At 51.7% G+C, this 23,074-nt stretch overlaps 1 protein-coding gene across 2 annotated transcripts in view; it reads left to right on the forward strand.

The window, feature by feature from the left end:
• LOC125435056 (1-phosphatidylinositol 4,5-bisphosphate phosphodiesterase beta-1) overlaps positions 1-23,074 on the forward strand; it is a 678,436-nt gene that overhangs the window by 445,838 nt on the left and 209,524 nt on the right. For both annotated transcript variants that reach the window (XM_048501078.1, XM_048501071.1), the window contains one exon: positions 18,660-18,806. In XM_048501078.1, the coding sequence (XP_048357035.1) occupies positions 18,660-18,806 (147 nt within the window). The remainder of the gene's footprint in view (positions 1-18,659; positions 18,807-23,074) is intronic.

Genomic DNA, 23,074 nt, shown 5'->3' on the forward strand with positions numbered 1-23,074 from the left:
ACTGCTTTCACCTCCTGCATGTGAGCTCCCAAAGGCACCTGGTGGGCCACTGCGAGTAGCAGAGAGCTGGACTAGATGGACTCTGGTCTGATCCAGCTGGCTTGTTCTTATGTTCTTATGTTCTTAAGGAGGAGAACCGGGCTCAGGTCTCCTCTCTGTTACGAAGCACTGGGTAATTGTGGGCCAAACTGTCACAGCCTAGCCTACCACACAGCGTGCTTGCGAGGGTAAAACAGAGAAGCAGAAATTAATGCATGCCTCCCAGAGCTCTGATGAGGATACATAGGGATGATAATGGGGGTGGGGGTGGGGGTGTCTCAGACGCAAAGGATGTCCCTGGTCCAAAGGAACTGGGTTCTAAAACCCACCCAGTCATCTTCAGGAAGTGATTAGTTGGAGGCAATGCGGTATACTGGTTAGCGTGCATTCAGTTCCTGATTTGAAATAATTTCGGTCTCAGGATTTTCATTGTTGATCAAGCAGAACATTTTTTATTGTGTTTGGTACCACAAAGCAGTGCCTGTGAGGCTTTCTTTTCCCATTTGATTTTGTAGGAAAATTTCTTTTCTTTTTTTCTGGTAAAACTGGAATGTTGAAACAAGTACAGTGTTTCAAAATAAAACTCTGGCTCCAGTTTCTTAGCATCAGAAAAGTTGGTGTTAACCTGAGTTTAGAAAGCAAGATTACACCTTTTTAAAAAATTGTGTGGTTGATTGGGGAAAATTAACCTTCCTTTGAAGCCAGAAAGTCTAGATATCTTAATGTCTTGCCTCTACAGTTCTGCAGTCTATCAAGAAGATCTCTCTTTTTTAAAAGTCAACCTTGATAGCTAGATTGGCAGTTATCATACAACCGATAAATATTACTTCTCTTTACATTTTTAGAAAAGGTTTCTTGGGGAGTTCCATCCAGAGGTGGGATCCAGCAGGTTCTCACAGGTTTCCGAGAGTAGGTTACTAATTATTTGTGTGTGCCGAGAGGGGGTTACTAATTGGTGATTTTGTCACATGATTTTTACCTTAGTTATGCCCCTCCTCCTCCTCAGCAGTAGCACGCAGAACCTGAAGCAGTCTAGCAGGAGGTGCACTGGCATGCGTGGCAGCCTGCGCCTGCGTGCATTCATTTCCCGCCCAAGGACTGGCACAGCGGCTGCGTCCTTGCCACAGCCCCGCCCAGGAATGCCCCGCCCCTGGAATGCCTGGCCATGCCCCGTCATGCCCTGCCCAGCCCCATTGGCGCTACGCCACTGTTTGAATCCCACCACCATGGGAACCTGTTACTAAAATCTTTGGATCCCACCACTGGTTCCATCCAAAGCCCTAGGCAGCTGGGGATGGCGCAGCTGTCGTGCCACCTCCAGAGGGCTTTCTGGCACCATGGGGAAGCAGAGAAAACTAAAATAAAACCCACCTCCAGAAAGCCCTCCATACGGCTAAATGGGTGGTGTATGTCCAAGTTCTCAGGTGCCATTCTCCACCCCCAGGAATGTCTGTAAATGGGCCCAAAAGGGTGCTGTATGCCCGAGGGTTCAGGTGCCATGCTCTCAGCCCTAAACTATGGGTGGAAGCCAACTAGGGTTGGCACCACATCCAGGAATGCCCTGGTCCCAAAGGCGTAGTGAGGGGAAATGGCACCCAGGGCCTGCCCCCCCCCCCAGTGGTTCACTTACCTTATGTGGCGGTGGTCCTGGGCAACCTAGCGGAGCCAGGCCTGGTGGGGCTGAGGGGCAGTGGGCGAGGCTGAGAGGCACCCTGTGGTGGGGCCGGGCCAACGGGGGAAGGAGGAGGGGTGTGGGGGCGATTTTCTGCACCTCCACATGATCGAACAGCAGCCCCTCTTGGGGCAAAAGTTCCCATATGTTACAGTGGAAGCTCTGCCTGGCCCTTCCTCCCTCCATAGCAGCCCTGACTTCTGGTTTTCACTGCCATGGAGCTGAGGGGTAGCCAAACTTTGATATATTTGCTTCCTGTACTGGTGGGGCTGCCCCTTACATGGCAGAGGGGGGCAGATGCACTGGCGCAGTGCCGGGCTGCTCCCACAGGCTCTCTCAACCTCTCCTTTGGATGGAGCCGTTTTTCCTTTAAAACAGTATCTGTGGCCCATGTTAGGGAAAAAAATGTAGATATCCTTTTAAGAGGTCATCTGCTGCCTGACATTTTTGTTAGTGATAAAAAGGCGAACTTGTCAAGCTCATGAGAGTAGCCAATTGCTAGACAAGTTGTGCAATTTAGAATGTTGCTGTTTTTTTAAAATGTTCTGTGCATTGCCAGAAGTAAATCTCTTGCCAGGGCAGCAAAAGCAGCAGTGTGCCGTTAATTTTTTAAACACACAAATTTCTCTTCTGTGTTTATAGGCATCAGCTTGTATTTATTATGTTTAGATCTGTATTAAATATACATATTAATTTATGAGAGTTTGGTGCAGTGCTGGGAGCTGACAATGAGCAAGAATTTCATTTAGAATTTGATTTGCTGGTAGCGTCTGAAGCCAGGGAATAAGGTGTCCCAGTAGATCTAGTGTTAGTTGGCTATGGCACTTGTTATATTAATGTTAGCCACACAATTAATATGTCTTAGGAGCCACGTGGCGTAGTGGTTAAGTGCTTGCACTGCCACTCACACGGTCAGGAGTTCAAGCCCCCCTGTGGGTCAGATATCCTGGCAGCTGGCTCATGGTCAACTCAGCCATCCATCCATTTCTTGGTCGGTAGCTCATAGCTAGGGGGTAAAGAATAGCCAGGGAAAGCAGTGGCAAACTACCCCACAAAAGAGACTTGCCTATGAAATCACTGCTCGCAGTGGTACCCCAGGGTCGGACACGACTGAAGGGTAAGGTGACCAAATGTTCGCCTTTTTAAAGCGGGACACCATGGGGGGGTGCACACGTGCGCGCGTGCATGCACACAGCCACAGGAGCACACTGCCTTCTGGGGCGCTCCCCTGTTTCCCACCCTGTCACAGGGGAGCACCCCAGAAGGCAGTGCGGCAGCCTGTGACAGGGCGGGAAAAGGGGAGCGCCCCAGAAGGCAGTGCGGCAGCCTTCCAAAAATCAGGACATTTTAAAAACCCCACGGGACGCGGGACAAATTAGTCAAAAGTGGGACTGTCCTGCCAAAAGCGGGACGTCTGGTCACACTACTGAAGGGGAAACTTTACCTTTTTTAAAATATGTCTTATTGTGGCGTAGCATATGAGAGTCCTTAGTCATAAGGATAGGCTCTGTTTCTGTTCTGTCTCCAAGTAACATGTCATAACAGAAAATACCGAAGGGTAAATTGGCACCAGCTGTTTGTCCTGGGACATTTCTTGGGAGCAGCTGGTGGCAGTCTGAACAGTAACCTGGGTACCCACAACTAGCAGCGCTTCTCTGAGCCGTTTGCAGAACAGTCCTGCTAACATTCTCCTTGGAGTAAGTCCTGTTGAACAAACCAAAGTAGGAGTTTGAAGGAACCAAAGGCCCGTTCCACACTGGCCAGGAAAAACAGGTGTAAGATGCTATAAAACCCCCCTTTTGGGGAGGGGGGCTTAAACAGGTCTCCAAAACAAGTCTGCCCCGTTTTATTTTCCCCAACCCAATTTTTTCAAAAATCACTAACCTAGCGATTCTCTTTAAAAATCCCAGGCTGGAGCCGCCCCCGAGCGAATGGCCAGGCAGGAGGCGCTTTATTTGCCTTCCATCCACCAGCCCCTCAACGGTGAGGGAGAAGCTGCCTGCGGTTGCCCGGCCTTCCAGGGAGGCCCCTTTTCCTTTTTTTAATTATGTGGGTTGCATCTGCATAGAAGAAGAAGAAGAGTTGAACTTATATCCCCTCTTTCACTCTTGTAAGGAGACTCAAAGGGGCTTACCAACTCCTTTCCCTTCCCCCCTCACAACAGACACCCTGTGAGGTAGGTGAGGCTGAGAGAGCTCAGAAGAACTGTGACTAGCCCCAGGTCACCCAGCTGGCATGTGTGGGAGTGTACAGGCTAATTTGAATTCCCCAGATAAGCCTCCACAGCTCAAGCGGCAGAGCGCAGAATCAAACCCGGTTCCTCCAGATAAGAGTACACCTGCTCTTAACCACTGCGCCACTGCTGCGTAGCTATGCAGGTGCATAGCAGTCATATCGTGGGATGATCGGCATGACTGTGGGGGTTCATCTCTGTATGCCTGCGTAGCTATGCATGTTTTGCCAGAATTTTTTTAAAAAAGAAAAACGTCTTTGGGCGAAGGTGTGTCAGCAACCCAGATTGTGGGCTCCAATCGCTGCCTGCATGTGAATGGGTAAACAGGAAAACAGGTTCCTTTATCACGACTGCAACATTTGCTGTACAGAATCAGCTGAAGTGGGGTTTGCTCCTAGGAAAATGAAGGGGTTTTTTTTGTTGTTTAAGAATTTCAGCCTTGGCTGTGGGAAATGAGTCCCTCATTTAAGAAGGGTTCACTTTCTTAAGATGGTCTATGTAATTTTTGTATGAATTGGGGAGGGGGGAAGGATCTTAACCATCCTGATTACCACAAACATTGGAACCTCACATATATCATTCTCCAATGTTCTCCATCGGGATATATTAAAAAGCAAAAGCTATTTATGTTAATAGCTGTCATGATCAGCCCATGTTTGCTCCTGCCATGTTTCCTGCCTCCTGCCCAGGATGTGGAAGCCTTGCTCTTATGTTATAAATGCCTTTAGTGGTTATATCCGGGTCACAGGGTTCTCAACCTTCCTGGATGTTGCAACCTCCTTTTTGATATTAAGCATAGTTCCTCAAGTGCGTTGTGTGGTAACCCCCCAACCCTACACATTTCATCCATTCTTACATGATGGAGAACACTGATGCAGAGAGAGTCTTTTAGGCTTACCCCTGTGAGTGGTAAGGTGGTAATTTTGATCCCCCAAAGGGGACGCTGCACACTCCACACAGGCTTTCTTCGAGAACCACTGTGTTATATGAGAGCCAGCATGATATAGTGGTTAAGAGCAGGTAGATTCTAATCTGGAGAACCAGGTGTGATTCCCCATTTCTCCACCTGAGTGGCAGAGGCTTATCTGGTGAACCAGATGTGTTTCCGCACTCCTACATTCCTGCTGGGTGACCTTGGGGTAATCACAGTTATTTGGAACTCTCTCAGCCCCACCTACCTCACAAGGTGTCTGTTGTGGGGAGAGGAAGGGAAAGGAGCTTGTAAGCCCCCTTGTGTCTCCTTACAGGAGAGAAAGGTGGGGTATAAATCCAAACTCCTCCTTCTCCTCCTCAGCTCTTTAGGGACTAATGTCAGTAGAGTGGAATATGGGTTGTTTTGATCCCAAGAGCAGCGGCTTCATCTCTGGACCGTGGGATTGGAGCGGTACTATCCCCTCTTGGGAACCGATAGTCAGGGGTGGTATTATGTGATGTGGGAGGGTGACTGGGTATAATGGAGAGAGTGTTGCTAGTTATGCTTAGTTCTGGCAATAGGTGTCTAAATGCTTCTTCCTGATGCTGTTACATAATAAAGAAATCAACCGAATACAGAATCTTGTTAATGAGCAGTCCAAGGCACAACAGTAGCATTGCATTAAACATTTCAGACTTATGTTTAGGGAATTGTGTGTGTGTGTGTTTGTTGACTTACACTCCTCCCCTTATAATTGCTATGTGCTTCTTTTGATAACTTTGGCAACAGGTCTATAGTCTATCCCACTAAAATTTGGCAAGATGAATGGATGTTCTCCATATACTCTGTTTTAAAAAAAGACAATAAATATAACTGCTTGCATATTCTTCAAATGTCATGAACATTTCCTCTGCCATGCTCTCCGAATCAATTTCCTTTGTGCCAAGAATAAGTAAAGGGAGTAAATTTTACTCGGAAATGACTATCTAAAGAAAACGTTAGCAGACCAATTTACTTGTATTGTGAAACTGTGTTAAGCGACCTTTTGGGAAATTGGTAAAGTTCCTGCCACTTATTTGACGCAAATGTTAATATTATGCAGAAGTAAACGGTATGTGTGGGGTGGTTGTGATCCCTGCCTAGTAGCTGAATGTCTGTAGATGGTAGGTAGCCCATATTGGGGTTGAAGGTAGACAATGGGGCAGCATGTGAGAGCTTCTTCTGTGAAGATGACAGAAAATGTATTTCCTAAATGCCCTTTCAAAGACATCTGGCCAGTTTAATAGGATCCGGGTTCTTCTTTATTAAGCAAACTGTACATGCTGATCTTTCTTCCTTGTCGGAAAAGTTGGTCTCTTAAAACGTCATAATACACGCTGACTGCTTCTCAGAAGGCATCAAAGCCCTTGCAAAAAAAAAAAAAATTAAATGTGTTTAATTAAGAATTGTATGAAAGTTACACCAATTAAATATAAGAGGTTTTTGCCTCTTTAGAGAGGAATAGTAACAGTTTTACAAAATTGTTTTTTATCCACTTGTTTTCGTTTGTTTAAATAAGTTTATCCCTACGAGTTTCACTTGGCTGGTTTTATGCCAGACAAAGATTTTTCCTACTGTTTGGAAGACTCATTGGAAGATAGGCAGGGGCGAAGCGAGGGGGGAACTGTGCCTGGGGCATGCATGCATGCATGCCTGCGCCCCTGCTGTGGTGCCCCCCACCCCCTGGATCGCCTACACCATACCACGGCCACACCCCCGCCCCAGCGTGCGCTCGGGGCATCCCACCCACCCTGTCCCTTTGGCACTACGCCACTGAGAATGGGTTTGTTCATGTGGTCAGAGAATGTAGCAGATGTTTGGATGGGCACACTGCGTTTACTCAGATGTCAATAAAGTCCTTGGGAAGCCCTCCTTATCATCTTCTTGATGTGCCCGGTTTCTGGGTGCGGGAGGGATGGGCAGCAGCAGGCCAGGCCAAATGATTTTGTGGACCTTATACGGCCTGCGAGCCAGTCATTCCCCACCCCTGTCGTAGACAGATTGTTACCAAGCTGAGTCGGAAACAGCTCACAGCCGGTTCCGCAATTTAATGCAATAAAGCATCAGGTACACAAGGGGGGAACAGAGCCAAGTCCAGAGTCTAAAGCAAGATCAAATACCAGGTTCAGGCAACCGAAACACACACAGTGACTTTCAAGTCCAAATACGATGTTGCTGCCACAACACAGCTTGACTTCCAACCCCTTATGTAGCAAATATCCCACCCACCAGGTCAATAACCTCATGCAGCTGCATTAGTTTGGTCTGGCGCCTGCAGAGATTTTCCATCGCGCCCACCTCGCCCCAGAGCTGCTGGCCTGTTGCTGTGTCTCCTTTCCTGCAAACTGGCATGCAGTTGCTCCTGGAGCTCTGGAGACTAAGGGGGTGATAAAGCTGTCAGGGCATCCCCTGGTTTGGTGTCAGGAGGCTGGGGAATCTCGGAGCTGGGGCTTGGCTGGGGCTCCCAGCCTGCGTGCTCTGTTGAGGCCTCTTGACCTGGTCATGCAGGGACTACCGAAGGTTCTGCCTGAATCTGGGCCATGACCTGCAAGTATTACTGGAGGCTCAGGCTCGAAGCCTGCAGGCATTACGTGGGACTCTGGGGCCAAAGCTGTGCTCTCTCTCTCCTGTCTGAGTTCTCCTCTGAGGAGCAGGGGTGTAACGAGGCAAACTGTAGCCCTGGACAAAACCTGAGTTGGATGCCCCCCCCCCTGGCGGCCACTCCACCACGACCAAATTTTTTATTGCACCAGGACATTGGTGCCTGCAGGGGGTGCATTTTTAGACATATCAGCACCATACTAGTAGACAGAAGATCGTTCTATCGATACCTCGGCCAAGTTTCGTGCAGTTTGGTTCGGGGGGGGGGCAAAATTATGGACTCTCAAAACTGTAGCCCCCATCTCCTATTAGCTCCCATTGGAAACAATGGGGGCTGGGGGCACCCCCTTTGGCAGTCCATAACTTTGGACTCCCTGAACCAAACCTCACCAAACCTGGGGGGTAGCATAAGGACAGTCTCCTGATGATACGCTGAAATTTTGGTGCCACTAGCCTAAAAACTGCACCCCCTGCAGGCCAAAAATGGAAAGCCACTAAAATACCCAAAAACGAACCCTGCATTTTGATGCCGCCCACAAGGTGGTGCCCTGGGCAGCTGCCCACCTTGCCCAATGGGCATTACGCCCCTGCCGAGGAGACATGCTGGACTGGGCCATAGCTGAAAAGCCCTCCATTGAGCTCAACAGGCTTACACCACCCCTGGTCATGCCTCTGAGAATCCGCTGTGGAGGGCCGTGGCAGCAGGTCACTAGCAGATTTGCCCCTTCACCAAGGTTAGTGCCCTGAGAAGGTAAATCCACTGGTGTAGGGCCGCACCAAATCCACAACTCCCTTTGGGGGCCCCCTCTGGATTGGGCTTTTAGGAGAGCTCTATTTGGTTGCTTTGGGTGGGCAGAACTTTTTCCAGTCCATGGATTTCCTGCCTGACACCTACAGAGGTAGACATTGCATCCCTCCCCCCCCCTTCAAGCATTTGCACCAAAAAGGTTGCTTGCTTTGATATAAACTGCGAGATCTTTGGATTCAACAAAACCTGGTTAGGAGTTGTGGAGACTTATCTGGTGAACCAGGTGTGTTTCCACACTCCTACATTCCTGCTGAGTGATGTTGAGCTAGTCACAGTTCTTCAGAACTGTCTCAGCCCCACCTACCTCACAAGGTGTCTGTTGTGGGAAGAAGAGGGGAAAGGAGTTTGTAAGCCATCTTGAATCTCCTTACAGGAGCTAAAGGTGGGGTATAAATCCAAATTCCTCCTCCTCCTCCTCCTCCTCCTCCTCTTCTTCTTTTCTTCTTCTTCTTCTTCTTCTTCTTCTTCTTCTTCTTCTTCTTCTTCTTCTTCTTCTTCTTCTTCTTCTTCTTCTTCTTCTTCTTCTTCTTCTTCTTCTTCTTCTTCTTCTTCTTCTTCTTCTTCTTCTTCTTCTTCTTCTTCTTCTTCTTCTTCTTCTTCTTCTTCTTCTTCTTCTTGTCAGTCTATGGGAGAACTCATGTTCTTGAAATGTTGACTAGTTGCCTGGAGAGTACAGACACCATTCTACATTTGAATCCAGAAGCACTTTAGACACTAAAATGATTTTTGGGGTATGAGCTTTCAGGAGTCAAAAATCCCTTTTCAGATATCTGACAAAGGGAAATTTGACCCTCAAAATCTCATATACCAAAAACTCTGAGGTGCTATTGGACTCGAATTTAGCTGTTCTACTGCAGACCAGTGTGGCTGCCCTCTGAAAGAAGTCATTCTAGTAACAGGAGAATGTGAAAGACAGTATGGTTGCAGTGCCAATTGGCCATGCTGGCAGGGGCTGATGGGAATTGTAGTCCTTAACATCTGGAGTGACAAAGGTTCGCCGCAAGTGTTCTAGACTGTTATATGTGAAGATGTGGAGGGTACTCTTCTACTGAAAAATGTTAGCAGAGAAAGGAAGAGTGATGATTGTTTGCTCTGTTGAGGTTCTAGACTGTTGTAGGTGAAGATTTGAAGGACAGCATCAACAAGGTTGCTGCTAACTAGGGTTGGTAAATGGAAAAAAATCGGCCCTGGTTCGGATTCAGATCCAGTTCGGGTGTATGGGGTCAGATCCCCCCATATCCGAGCCTGCCAGGCTTAGATACACCCGAATTTGCAGTGACATCCGAGATTCTCGGATGCGTTTTTATTTTTTTGCTGTTTTTTACATTTTGGCCTGCAGGGGGCGCATTTTTAAAGGTATTGGCATGAAGATTTCAGGGTATCTTCATAATACTGTCTTGATTATGTCCCCCAGGTTTGGTGCAGTTTGGTTCAGGGGGGCCCAACTTATGGACCCCCAAACAGGTGCCCCATATCACCCATTGTTTCCAATGGGATCCAATGGAAGATAGGGGCTATCTTTGAGGGTCCATAACATGGACTCCCCTGACCCAAACTGCACCAAACTTGGGGTGCATGATCAGGACAGTATTCTGAAGATACCCTGAAATTTTCAAGCCAATACCCCTGCAGGCACCCCAGGAATTTGCCCAAGATTCTGTGGTTTGCATTGAATTTTTTCAATTGCTTTCAATTGGGGAATTCCTGGGGTCCCTGCAGGGGGTGCATTTTTAAATATATTCGCACCAAACTTCCAGGGTGTCTTTAAGACACTGTTCTGATTATGCACCCCAAGTTTGGTTCAGTTTGGTTCAAGGGGGCCCAAGTTATTGACCCCCAAACAGGTGGCCCATTATCACCCATTGTTTCCAATCAGAGCCAAAAGAGGCTATCTTTGAGGGTCCATAACCTGGGCCCCCCTGAACCAAACTGCACCAAACCTGGGGTGCATGATCAGAACAGTGTCTTAAAGACACCCTGAAAGTTTTGTGTCACTAGCTGGAAAACAATTTTTTTGGCAATTTCTTGGTGGTTGAACCTCCAGGAGAAGTGAGATACATTTTTAAGGTATCAGCACCAAACTTTCAGGGTGTCATCAGGAGACTGTCCTGATGACACCCCCAAGTTTTGTGCAGTTTGGTTCAGGGGGGGCAAAGTTATGGACTCTCAAAAGGGTAGCCACCATCTCCTTAGCTCCCAGTGGAAACAATGGGGGAATAGCCCCCCCTTTGAGGATTCATAACTTTGGCCCCCCTGAACTTCAAACTGCATCAAACTTTGGTGGAATCATCAGGACAGTCACTCTTGATGATGTTCCTCTTGAAATTTGCGCCACTATCTCTTGCAACCGGGTTTGCATTGTTTCACCACTCTTTAGCACATACGAAGCGCAAGCTAGATGGAGTGGTTAAGCTTGAAACACACAAGCACTTTTTTTTAAAGCTACTGACACCAAAATTTCAGGGTATAATCAGGAGATTGTCCTGATGATACCTCCCAAGTTTGGTGCAGTTTGGTTTAGGGGAGGCAGTTATGGACTCTCAAAGGTGCAGCCCCCATCCCCTATTAGCTCTCATTGGAAACAATGGGGGATAGGGGCACCCCTTTTGAGGGTCTATACCATTGGTCCCCCTGAACCAAACTGCACCATACTTGGTGGGTATCATCAGGACAGTCACCTGATGATATCCTCATAATTTGGTGCCGATACGTCTAAAAATGCACCCCCTGCAGGTACCCCAGAAATTTGCCCAAGATTCTTTGTTCTGCAGTGACTTAGCTGCATTGTTGTCAATGGCGAATTTCTGGTAGAGGGCTGTGAGGTGCACATTTCTGAAGGTACGATCACAAAACTTTCAGGGTATCCTCAGGAGAGTCTCCGGATGACACCATCCAGGTTTGGGGAACTTTGCTTCAGGGGGTTCAATTCTATGGGACCCCAGGCATTCAGACAAACCTCCCAGGTGTCCGGACAGACCTCCCAGGCGTCCGGACAGATCACTTCAGGTGTCCTGGACAGTTACCTCCCAGGGCGCACCGACAGACTCTCCCAGGCTGTCTGGACAGACTCCTCCCAGGTGACCGACAGACTCCTCCCAGTTGTTCGTCAGATTCTCCTCAGGGTGGCCGGACAGAACTCCCAGGCGGCTGGACAGACCTCCCAGGCGTCCAGACAGACCTCCCAGGTGGCCGGACACACCTCCCAGCTGTCTGGACACACCTCCCAGCTGTCTGGACACAACTCCCAGCTGTCCGGACAGACCTCGCAGCTGTCTGGACAGACCTCCCAGGCGGCCGGACAGACCTCCCAGGTGGCCGGACAGACCTCCCAGGCGGCCAGACACACCTCCCAGGTGGCCGAACACACCTCCCAGCTGTCCGGACAGACCTCCCAGGTTGCAGGACAGACCTCCCAGGTGGCCGGACAGACCTCCCAGGCATTCGGACAGACCTCCCAGGTGGCTGGACACCGCCCAGGTGGCCGGACACACCTCCCAGCTGTCCGGACAAACCTCCCAGCTGTCCGGACACACCTCCCAGGCGTCCAGACAGACCTCCCAGGCGGCCGGACAGACCTCCCAGACGGCCGGACAAACCTCCTAAGTGGCCGGACACACCTCCCAGCTGTCCAGATAAACCTCCCAAACCTCCCCGGTGGCCGGACAGACCTCCCAGGTGGCCAGACAGACCTCCCAGGCGGCCGGACAGACCTCCCAGGCTTCCGGACAAACCTCCCAGGCGTCTGGACAAACCTCCCAGGCGTCCGGACAAACTACCCAGGCGTCTGGACAGGCCTCCCGGGCGTTCAGACAAACCTCCCAGGCGTTCGGACAGACCTTCCAGGCGGCCGGACAGACCTTCCAGGCGGCCGGACAGACCTCCCAGCTGTCCGGACAAACCTCCCAGCTGTCCAGACAGACCTCCCAGTTGGCCGGACAGACCTCCGAGGCGTCCGGACACAACTCCCAGCTGTCCGGACTAACCTCCCAGCAGTCCGGACAGACCTCCCAGTTGGCCAGACAGACCTCCCAGGTGGCCGGACAGACCTCCTGGGCATTCGGACAGACCTCCCAGGTGGCCGGACAGACCTCCCAGGTGGCCGGACAGACCTCCCAGGTGGCCAGACATATCTCCCAGGCGGCCAGCCTCCCAGCTGTCCGGACAGACCTCCCAGGTGTCTGGACAGACCTCCCAGGTTTCCGGACTGACCTCCCAGTTTTCTGGACAGACCTCCCAGGCATCCGGACAGACCTCCGAGGCGTCCGGACGGACCTCCCAGGTGGCCCGACATAATTCTTCCTCCCAGTTGTTCCGGATAACTCCTCCTGAAGTTGTCCAGACTGACCCTCCCTGGCGCTTCGGACGGGACTCCTCCCAGGGCGGTCGGACAGACTCCTCCCAGGTGACCGGACAGGACTCTCCCAGGCGGCCTGACAGACCTCTCCCCAGGCTGCCAGACAGACTTTATAAGGCTCCTGTGAAATCCTTCCCAGGCTGCCCCAGTCAACCATTATCCTCGCATCCGGACAGTTCCTCCCAGGTGTCCTGACAGACTCCCAGGGTGTTCGACTGACTCTCCCAGTTTTTTCCTGGACAGACTCTCCCCATGTCGGGATAGATCCTCCCAGGCGTCCGGACAGACCTCCCAGGTTGCCAGACAGACCTCCCAGGCGTCCTGTGAAACCTCCCAGGGTTCCTACCCAACCTCCCAGGTGTCCTGTCCAACCATCCCCGGCATCCGGACAGTCCTCCCAGGTGTCCGGACAGACCTCCCAGGTGTCTGGACTGACCTCCCAGTTTTCCTGACAGACCTCCCAGGCGGCCGGACAGACCTCCCAGGCGTCCGGACAGACCTCCCAGGTTGCCAGACAGACCTCCCAGGCCCCAGAAACCTCCCATGCTTCCTACTTCCAACCTCCTGTGGCCCTGTCCAACTATCCCTCGGTATCCGACAGTCCTCCCAGGGTGTCCTGGACAGACTTCCTAGGTGTCTGGACCCTGACCTCCCAAGTTTTCCTGACAGATTCTCCTAGGTGGCTGGACAGACTTCCCTAGGTGGCCGGACAGATTCCTCCCCAGGTGGTCGGACAAACCTCCCAGCTGTCCACTGGACAAACCCTCCCAGGCGGCAGGGACAGACTACATCCAGGCCACTGGGACAGGCGGCCAAACAGAACTCCTAAGTAGTTGGACAGACTCTCCCAGGTGGCTAGACAGACTCCTTCCTCTTAGAGAGGTCGGACACACCTCCAGGGTGGTTGGACACACTCTCCCAGGTGGGTCGGACAGTCTCCCAGTTGTCCGACAGACATCCCAGTTGTCCGGACAGATTTTCCCAAATGTCCTGGACTGACCTCCTGGTGGCCTCCTGACATACCTCCTAGGCATCTGTCTGAGACAGACTCCATGCCTGGACAGACCTCCCATGCTTTGGACAAACTCCTCCCAGGACGCCCTGGACAGTCCTTCCAGGCCGGACACACCCTCAGGTGGCCTTTGATACTTGTGGTGGCCGGACAAACCCTTCCCAGCTGTCCAGACAGACACTCCCAAGGCTGTCCTGGACAGACTCCTCCCAAATGTCCTGGACTGGACTCCTCCCCAGGCTCCTCCTCGATACCTTCCCAGGGCATCTGTCTGGGAGACAGACTCCTCCCAGGCTGCCTGGACAGACCCTCCTCCATGCTTTCCTGGACAAATCCCTCCCAGACGCCCTGACAAACCTTCCCAGGCGGCCGGACACACCGCCTAGGTGGCTGGATATCCAGCTTCAGGTGGCCGGATACACATGTCCCAGCTGTCCAGGACATTACTTCCAGGCGGCCCGACAGACTCCTCCCCAGGGCGTGTCGGACAGGACCTCCCAGGCAACTGTGACAGAACTCCCAGGTGGCCTGACACCCTTCCCAGGTGGCCGGACACACCTCCCAGGGTGTGTCCTGGACAAACCTCCTAGGTGTCCGACAAAATTCCTCCCAGGTGTCCTGACAGACTTCTCCGGTGGCCGGACAGACCTCCCGGGTGGCCGGACAGACCTGCCAGCTGTCCGGACAAACCTCCCAGCTGTCCGGACAAACCTTCCAGGTGGGTCGGACAAACCTACCAGGTGTCCGGACAGTCCTCCCAGGTGGGTTGTGGACAGGCGTGTCGGACAGACTTGGTATGCCGGTCGACAGACTCCTCCCAGGCAATGGACAGGCCTCCCAGGCAGCCGGACACACCGCCCAGGTGGCCGGATACCACCCAGGTGGCTGGACACACCTCCCAGCTGTCCGGACAAACCTCCCAGCTGTCAGGACAGACCTTCCAGGTGGCCGGCCAAACTCCCAGTCTTCCGGACAGACCTCCCAGGCATCCGGACAGACCTCCCAGGCGTCTGGACAGACCTCCCTGGTGGCCGGACAAACCTCCCAGGCATCCGGACAGACCTCCAGGTGTTCGGACAGACCTCCCAGGCGGCCGGACAGACCTCCCAGGCGGCCGGACAGACCTCCCAGGCAGCTGGACAGACCTCCCTGGTGTCCGGACAGACCTCCCAGGCATCCGGACAGACCTCCCAGGCGGCCGGACAGACCTCCCAGGCGGCCGGACAGACCTCCCAGGTGGCCGGACAGACCTCCCAGGCATCCGGACAGACCTCCCAGGCGGCCGGACAGACCTCCCAGGCGGCCGGACAGACCTCCCAGGTGGCCGGACAGACCTCCCAGGTGTCTGGACTGACCTCCCAGTTTTCCGGGCAGACCTCCCAGGCATCTGCACAGACCTACCAGGCGTCCGGACAGACCTACCAGGCGTCCGGACAAACCTACCAGGTGTCCAGACAGTCCTCCCAGGTGGCCGGACAGGCGGCCGGATAGACCTCCCAGGTGGCCAGACAGACCTCCCAGGTGGCCAGACAGACCTCCCAGGTGGTCGGACACACCTCCCAGGCCTCCGGACAGACCTACCAGACGTACGGACAGATCTACCAGGCGTCCAGACAGACCTCCCAAATGGCTGGACAGGCAGCCAGACTGACCTCCCAGGCGGCCGGACAGATCTCCCAGGCAGCCTGACAGACCTCTCAGGCAGCCGGACACACCTCCCAGGCGTCCGGACAGACCTCCCAGCTGTCCGGACAAACCTCCCAGGCGGCAGGACAGACCGTCCAGGCAGCCGGACAGGCGGCCAAACAGAACTCCCAAGTAGCTGGACAGACCTCCCAGGTGGCCAGACAGACCTCCCAGGAGGCCGGACACACCTCCCAGGTGGCTGGACACACCTCCCAGGTGGCCGGACAAACCTCCCAGCTGTCCGGTAGACCTCCCAAATGTCCGGACTGACCTCCCAGGCGTCCGGACATACCTTTCCAGGCATCTGTCTGGGAGACAGACCTTCCAGGCGGCCGGACACACCACCCAGGTGGCCGGATACCGCCCAGGCGGCCGGACACATGTCCCAGCTGTCCGGACACACCTTCCAGGCGTCCGGACAGACCTCCCAGGCAGCTGGACAGACCTCCCAGGCGGCCGGACAGAACTCCCAGGTGGCCGGACACACCTCCAGATAAACCTCCCAGCTGTCCAGATAAACCTCCCAGCTTTCCGGACAGACCTCCCAGGTGGCCGGACAAACCTCCCAGGTGGCCAGACAGACCTCCCAGGTGGCCAGACAGACCTCCCAGGTGTCCGGACAGACCTCCCGGGTGGCCGGACAGACCTCCCGGGTGGCCGGACAGACCTCCCGGGTGTCCAGACAGACCTCCCAGGTGTCCGGACAGACTCTCCTGGTGGTCGGACAGACCTCCTCCTGGTGGTTGGATAGACCTGCTAGCTAGTCCTGGATTAAACCCTCCTGGAAGCCAAGGTCTGGACAAACCTTCCAGGTGGGTCACCGGACAGCCTACCCAGGCGGCCCGGAGTCTCTGGCCAGGTGTCCAGGAGGCCCCTCCCAGGTGGCCGGACAGACCTCCCAGGCGGCCGGACAGGCCTCCCAGGTGGCCGGACAGATTTCCCAGGTGGCCGGACAGATCTCCCAGGTGGCTGGACAAACCTCCCAGGTGGCCGGACAAACCTCCCATCTGTCCGGACAAACCTCCCAGGCGGCTGGACAGGCGGCCGAACAGAACTCCCAAGCAGCTGGACAGACCTCCCAAGCAGCTGGACAGACCTCCCAGGTGGCCGGACACACCTCCCAGGTGGCCGGACACACCTCCCAGGTGGCCGGACACACCTCCCAGGTGGCCGGACACACCTCCCAGGCCTCCGGACAGACCTACCAGGCGTACGGACAGATCTACCAGGCGTCCAGACAAACCTACCAGGTGTCCAGACAGACCTCCCAAATGGCTGGACAGGCAGCCGGACTGACCTCCCAGGTGGCCGGACAGATCTCCCAGGCAGCCTGACAGGCCTCTCAGGCAGCCGGACACACCTCCCAGGCATCCGGACAGACCTCCCAGCTGTCCAGATGAACCTCCCAGCTGTCCGGACAAACCTCCCAGGCGTCCAGACAGACCTCCCAGGTGGCTGGACAGACCTCCCAGGCGGCCGGACAGACCTCCTAGGTGGCTGGACAAACCTCCCAGGTGGCTGGACACACCTCCCAGGTGGCAGAACACACCTCCCAGCTGTCCAGATAAACCTCCCAGCTGTCCGTACAGACCTCCCAGGTGGCCGGACAAACCTCCCAGCTTTCCGGACAGACGCCCTTAGGTATGGTCGGACAGACTCCTCCAAGCTGCATAGCTTGACAGACTCCTCCCAGGCATAATGTCCTAACAGATCTCTCCTAGTTGTCCTCGACAGACCTCCTGTAGGCGTCTGGACAGACCTCCCTGGTGGCCGGACAAACCTCCCAGGTGTTCGGACAGACCTCCCAGGTGGCCGGACAGACCTCCCAGGTGGCCGGACAGACCTCCTAGGCGGCCAGACAAACCTCCCAGGTGGCCGGACAGACCTCCCTGGTGGCCGGACAAACCTCCCAGCTGTCCGGACAAACCTCCCAGCTGTCAGGACAGACCTCCCAGGTGGCCGGCCAAACTCCCAGTCTTCCGGACAGACCTCCCAGGCTTCCGGGCAGTCCTCCCAGGCGTCCGAACAGACCTCCCAGGCGTCCGAACAGACCTCCCAGGCCTGGGAGGTTTGTCCGGACACCAATCTCCCAGTAGTCCCGCCGAACCTCCCAGTCATCCAGCCCAAAGGCCCAGGAGTCCCGCCCAACCTCCTAGGAGTCCCGCCCAAACTTTCAGACATCCCACCCAATCTTCCAGGCATCTTGCCCAAACTCCCAGGTGTCTGGACAAACCTCCCAGGTGTCTAGACAAACCTCCCTGGCGTCTGGACAAACCTCCCAGGCGTCCGGACAAACCTCCCAGGGGTCCTACCCAACCTCCTAGCTGTCCCGCCCAACCTTCTAGGCGGTCTGCCCAATCTCCCAGGAGTCCTGCTGAACCTCCCAGTCATCCAGCCCAAAGGCCCAGGTGGCCCTCCCAACCTCCCAGGAGTCCCGCCCAAACTTTCAGAAATCCTGCCCAACCTTCCAGGCATCTTTGCTTCTGGGGGTTCAATTCTATGGGACTCAAAAAGGTTAGGGCCCATCTCCCACTGCCACCTGAAGCAAAGTTCCCCAGTCCTGGATGGTGTCATCCAGAGACTTTCCTGAAGATACCATGACAGTTTTGTGGGTTTACCATGAGAAATGTGCACTCCACAGCCCTCTATCAGAAATTCTCCATTGACAGCAATGCAACCAAGTCACTGCAGAACAAAGAATCTTGTGCAAATTTCTGGGGGTTCCTGTAGGGGATGCATTTGTTGATGTATCAGTACCATAATTTCAGGGTATCATCAGGAGACCTTCCTGATGATACCCCCCATGTTTGGTGCAGTTTGGTTCTAGGGGGCCAAAGTTATAGACCCTCAAAAGGGTAGCCCTCATCTCCTTAGCTCCCACTAGAAAGAATGGGAGATGGGGCACCCCTTTTGGGAGTCCATAACTTTGCCCCCCCTGAACCAAACTTCACCAAACCTGGGGAGTATCATCACGACAGTCCCCTGATGATACCCTGAAATTTTGGTGCCGATATGTTTAAAAATGCAAAAAAACAGCAAAAAAATAAAAACACAATTTGGCTGGTGATCCGAATCCCATGGATTCGGATCTGATGTGATTCGGACAGCTCAGATTCGGACCCTGCTCGTCGGTCAATCCAGATTCGGTCAAAATCTGGATTCGGACTGTCCGAATCTCCAACCCTTCTGCTAACAGGAAAAAATAAGTCAGTCTCTAGGAATAAGCTGAACTTTTCAAAAGGTTGTACAATTGGAGTACTTGAAACTGAAGTATGTGTCTTCTGAATTTATTTTTCTCTCAGGGCAGATATCAGTGGATGGGTTTATGAACTACTTGAGCGGAGAGGAGAATGGAGTGGTTCCACCTGAAAAACTGGATTTAAACGAAGACATGACCCAGCCTCTGTCGCACTATTTGATCAACTCGTCGCACAACACCTACCTCACAGGTGCAGTATGCAAAAAGAACAAATCAGCTGCTCACTTAGTAGACCATGTTGATGCCTGTTAAGAGTGTGAAAACATGTGCAGCCTACCAAAAAAGCTGGCGGGTAGGAGAGCCAGTAGGTTGCAGGAAACCTGCAAAACAGGGTGACGGTCACCCCTTCAAGAGTGAGCACTTGATGAGCACAACCCAACCCCCTCTGTAAAGCTGGGGGTGAGGAAGCACGGCTCCCTATCCTTACCACCAAGACTTTATTTAGAATGCTTGAATGGTCCCAGCTCAAATGGTTTTACTTGGCTCAGATTATTTTAATTTTTAATTTATTAGACTTAATAGGCCTCCCGTGCCTTTTTGTGCTCAGGGTGTCTTACAACATAGATTGAAAGGTCATGTATAGCTCTAAAGTTTAGCTCAGTAATCTCTAAGGGCTTTTTTTTGGTAATATCATTTGAGCCAAGTAGAAAAGGCTCCCCAGAGAATTAGCATGTTGCTTTTCAGTACCTCTTTATCCCATTGTTCTTTGAGAAGCTCGCCATTCCTGTCTCATTCATTTTTGCCTCACAACAACTGTACGGCAGGTTCGGCTGAGAGGTTAGTTGAGAGACTGTATCAGGGCCAATAGTGACCTTCATGGCTGAATGGAGATTTGAACTGGATTTGCCCCAGTCCTAGTTGGGTGCTTTAACTGCTATAGTACAGTGGTCTTCTTGAGATGGCTTGTAGTAAGGTGTGTGTTGAAAGCTCCCTTTTACATTGGAGAGAGTCCTGACCTGGAGGGCCCAGACTAATCTGATCTCATCAGATCTCCAAAGCAGAACAGGGTCAGCTTTGTACTTGGATGGGAGATCAGCAAGGAAGTCCAAGGTTGCCACACAGAATCAGGCAGGGGCAGACCACCGTTGAATGTCTTTTGCCTGAAAAACCCTGCAAGGTTGCCATCAGTGGGCTGCGACTTGACATTGCTTACCACCATCACATTGGAGAGAAACTCCCTGTTCATTTACAGTAGTGCAGTAAGGCTTATTCTGCACATGCAGAATAATGCACTTTCAAACTGCCTTCAGTGCTCTTTGAAGCTGTGCAGGATAGCAAAACCCACTTGCAAACAGTTGTGAAAGTGGTTTGAAAATGCATTATATTGTGTGTGCAGAAGGGGCCTAAGATTCAACATTTCCCCCCTTTTATGTTTCTTGCAGAACAAGTTCATTTCAGTGTGTGTGTTTGTATGTATGTATGCATGTGTCTGTGACTAACATCTGCATCAGGGACAAATCTAATAAAATAAAAAACAAAAATAAACCTAAGACCAGCAGGTAGTTTAAATCAGTATCTAAAAAAGGCTGGTTTTAAAGGAAATGAGTGTCCCACATCATCTGACTGTTTTGATGCGCAACCTGTGCCCTGGACAAGAGGCTACTGTTAGGACAGAACACGGAGAAACAGAATGGTTTCCAGTGGGCAAAGTTGTCAACTCTGGTGCTTCAGATGGCCATGCCAGCAGGGCTGATGGGAATTGTAGTCCATGAACAACTGAAGCACCAGTTTGGATACCTCTGCTTTAAATGATAGGACGTTTTGGAGGGCATTGATTCATAGCTTGCGACTTGACGGTGCTTAACACACACATGCTCGCACAAAAGGAAACTTTGCCAGTGTTATAAAATTACATTCTAAGGGTTGATTTCAAGAGCAACACCCATCACTGCTAAACAGAAATTGCATGCCAAAGATGGCAACGAGCACAAATTGTTTTTAACTGAGATAATACCAATAATTAGGCAGCAAGGGTGTTATTTTCTGTATAACATCAAAAACGTTTGTCAAACCACCCAGTCTACATATAATGATAGCAATTTTTCATCTCTTGCGTGGTACAGTCAGGTTGAGACTGTCACGTAGCTAGACGAACACAAGGTGAAAAGTTGAAGTGGAAAGCATAATTACCCAGGCCATGAAACTATTTTTGTGCTTGGTTCCCATCCTGGTTGTATGCCAATGTTTGCCAGTTTTGATGAAAACCAAATGTTGTTTTTGCAAGTTGCAGCTCTTCTGATGACAGTCTCTTTTCTAACTGGTCACCTGGTGTTTACGCACAGTGCAGTGCAGGGCAATTGTGGCATACGTTCCTCACTTTGATCCCCAGATATACTTTGAAGTAAACTCATTAGACTTTCTTTTAAAGTCTGGTTCTCAGATGACCACCAAATAGGTAAATGTCAGGTGTTCCTTTAACATGAAGGCTAACCTACCTTGCAGGGTTGCTGTCCATATAACATTGGAAGAAGGGGAGTATACATACTTTTTAGAGGACGTGATTATTGTGTTCAATACAGACAGCGGTAGGATTCAAATAATTTAACAACCAGTTCTGAAAGGACTCCGTGGTGGGATTATAACCTAGAAGAAGAGGAAGAAGAAGAGTTTGGATTTAAATCCCCCCTTTCTCTCCTGCAGGAGACTCAAAGGGGCTTACAATCTCCTTGCCCTTCCCCCCTCACAACAAACACCCTGTGAGGTAGGTGGGGCTGAGAGAGCTCTGAGAAGCTGTGACTAGCCCAAGGTCACCCAGCTGGCGTGTGTGGGAGTGCCCAGGCTAATCTCAATTCCCCAGATAAGCCTCCACAGCTCAGGCGGCAGAGCGGAGAATCAAACCCGGTTCCTCCAGCTTAGATACACGAGCTCTTAACCTCCTACGCCACTGCTGCTCCTAGACAAAAATTTAGCTACCGGTTCTACCAAATAGGTGCGAATAAGCTGAATCCCACCACTGAATACAGATACCCAGGCAAGCCATAGTCAGACAGGGGTGAGGGGTATTTTTCAGTCCAACCAGTCACACTCTTGACATCCTATACAGCGCAGATCATGGAGCAGAACGAGGGGACGGTGAACACTAAATTCAGGGGCTTTGATTTCAAGAGCCTCTGCCAGACCCTTATGAAATGAAGAATGCATGGCTCCAGACGATGACTCTTCTGAGGATGCAGGCAGTTGAATCTTGCTCATAACAGCACAACCTTGAGATTGTGCACCTGGCTCTGACTTCACAAAGAACTTGCAAATGTCCGCACCCTGATTGAATCACCTAGATTGCCCCCAAACGTAATCTTAATCTTACACTTCCTGTCAAACTATTAAGGGTCATCCGATCTCCAGAGATTTTTTGTTTTGACAATCCAAGCTCGTCAAGACTTGAAATGCCTCCATTTTGATTTCATCTGCACCACCCAAAACTCACCAGGTCTTGGGCACTCCCACGGACCTTGATAAATTAGGTGAGTGGGCTAAGAAATGGCAAATGCAGTTCAATGTAGCAAAATGTAAAGTGATGCACATAGGGGCAAAAAATCCAAACTTCATGACAATATCACACACTAAGCAGGGGGGTCAGTGCTATCAGTCACAGACCAGGAAAGGGATTTGGGCATCTTAGTTGATAGTTCCATGGGAATGTCAACTCAATGCATGGCAGCTGTGAAAAAGGCAAACTCTACGTTGGGGATAATTAGGAAAGGAATTGAGAATAAAACTGCAAAGATTGTCATGCCCTTATATAAAGTTACGTGAATGCGCACCGCGACTTGGAGTACTGTGTTCAGTTCTGAGTCGCCACATCTCAAAAAAAAGGATATTGAAGAGATAGAAAAAGAAGTGCAGAGAAGGGCAACGAGGATGATTGAGGGACTGGAGCACCTTCCTTTATGAGGAGAGGCTGCAGTGTTTGGGACCTCCTTTAGCTTAGGAGAGGGAGACGCCTGAGGGGAGATATGGATTGAAGTCTATAAAATTATGCATGGGGTAGAAAAGAAATGTTGACAGAGAGAAATTTTTCTCTCTTTCTCACAATACTAGAACCAGGGGGCATACATTGAAAATGCTGGGGGGAAGAATTAGGACTAATAAAAGGAGACACTTCTTCACGCAATGTGTGATTGGTGTTTGGAATATGCTACCACAGGAGGTGGTGATGGCCACTAACCTGGATAGCTTTAAAAGGGGCTTGGACAGATTTATGGAGGAGAAGTCGATTTATGGCTACCAATCTTGATCCTCTTTGATCTGAGATTGCAAATGCCTTAACAGACCAGGTGCTCGGGAGCAACAGCCGCAGAAGGCCATTGCTTTCACCTCCTGCGTGTGAGCTCCCAAAGGCACCTGGTGGGCCACTGCGAGTAGCAGAGAGCTGGACTAGATGGACTCTGGTCTGATCCAGCTGGCTTGTTCTTATGTTCTTATGTTCTTAAGTCTTAATCCAATCAAACCATTTTCCCA

Source organism: Sphaerodactylus townsendi, linkage group LG01, assembly GCF_021028975.2.
Source record: "Sphaerodactylus townsendi isolate TG3544 linkage group LG01, MPM_Stown_v2.3, whole genome shotgun sequence".
In the NCBI taxonomy this organism is placed as follows: domain Eukaryota; kingdom Metazoa; phylum Chordata; class Lepidosauria; order Squamata; family Sphaerodactylidae; genus Sphaerodactylus; species Sphaerodactylus townsendi.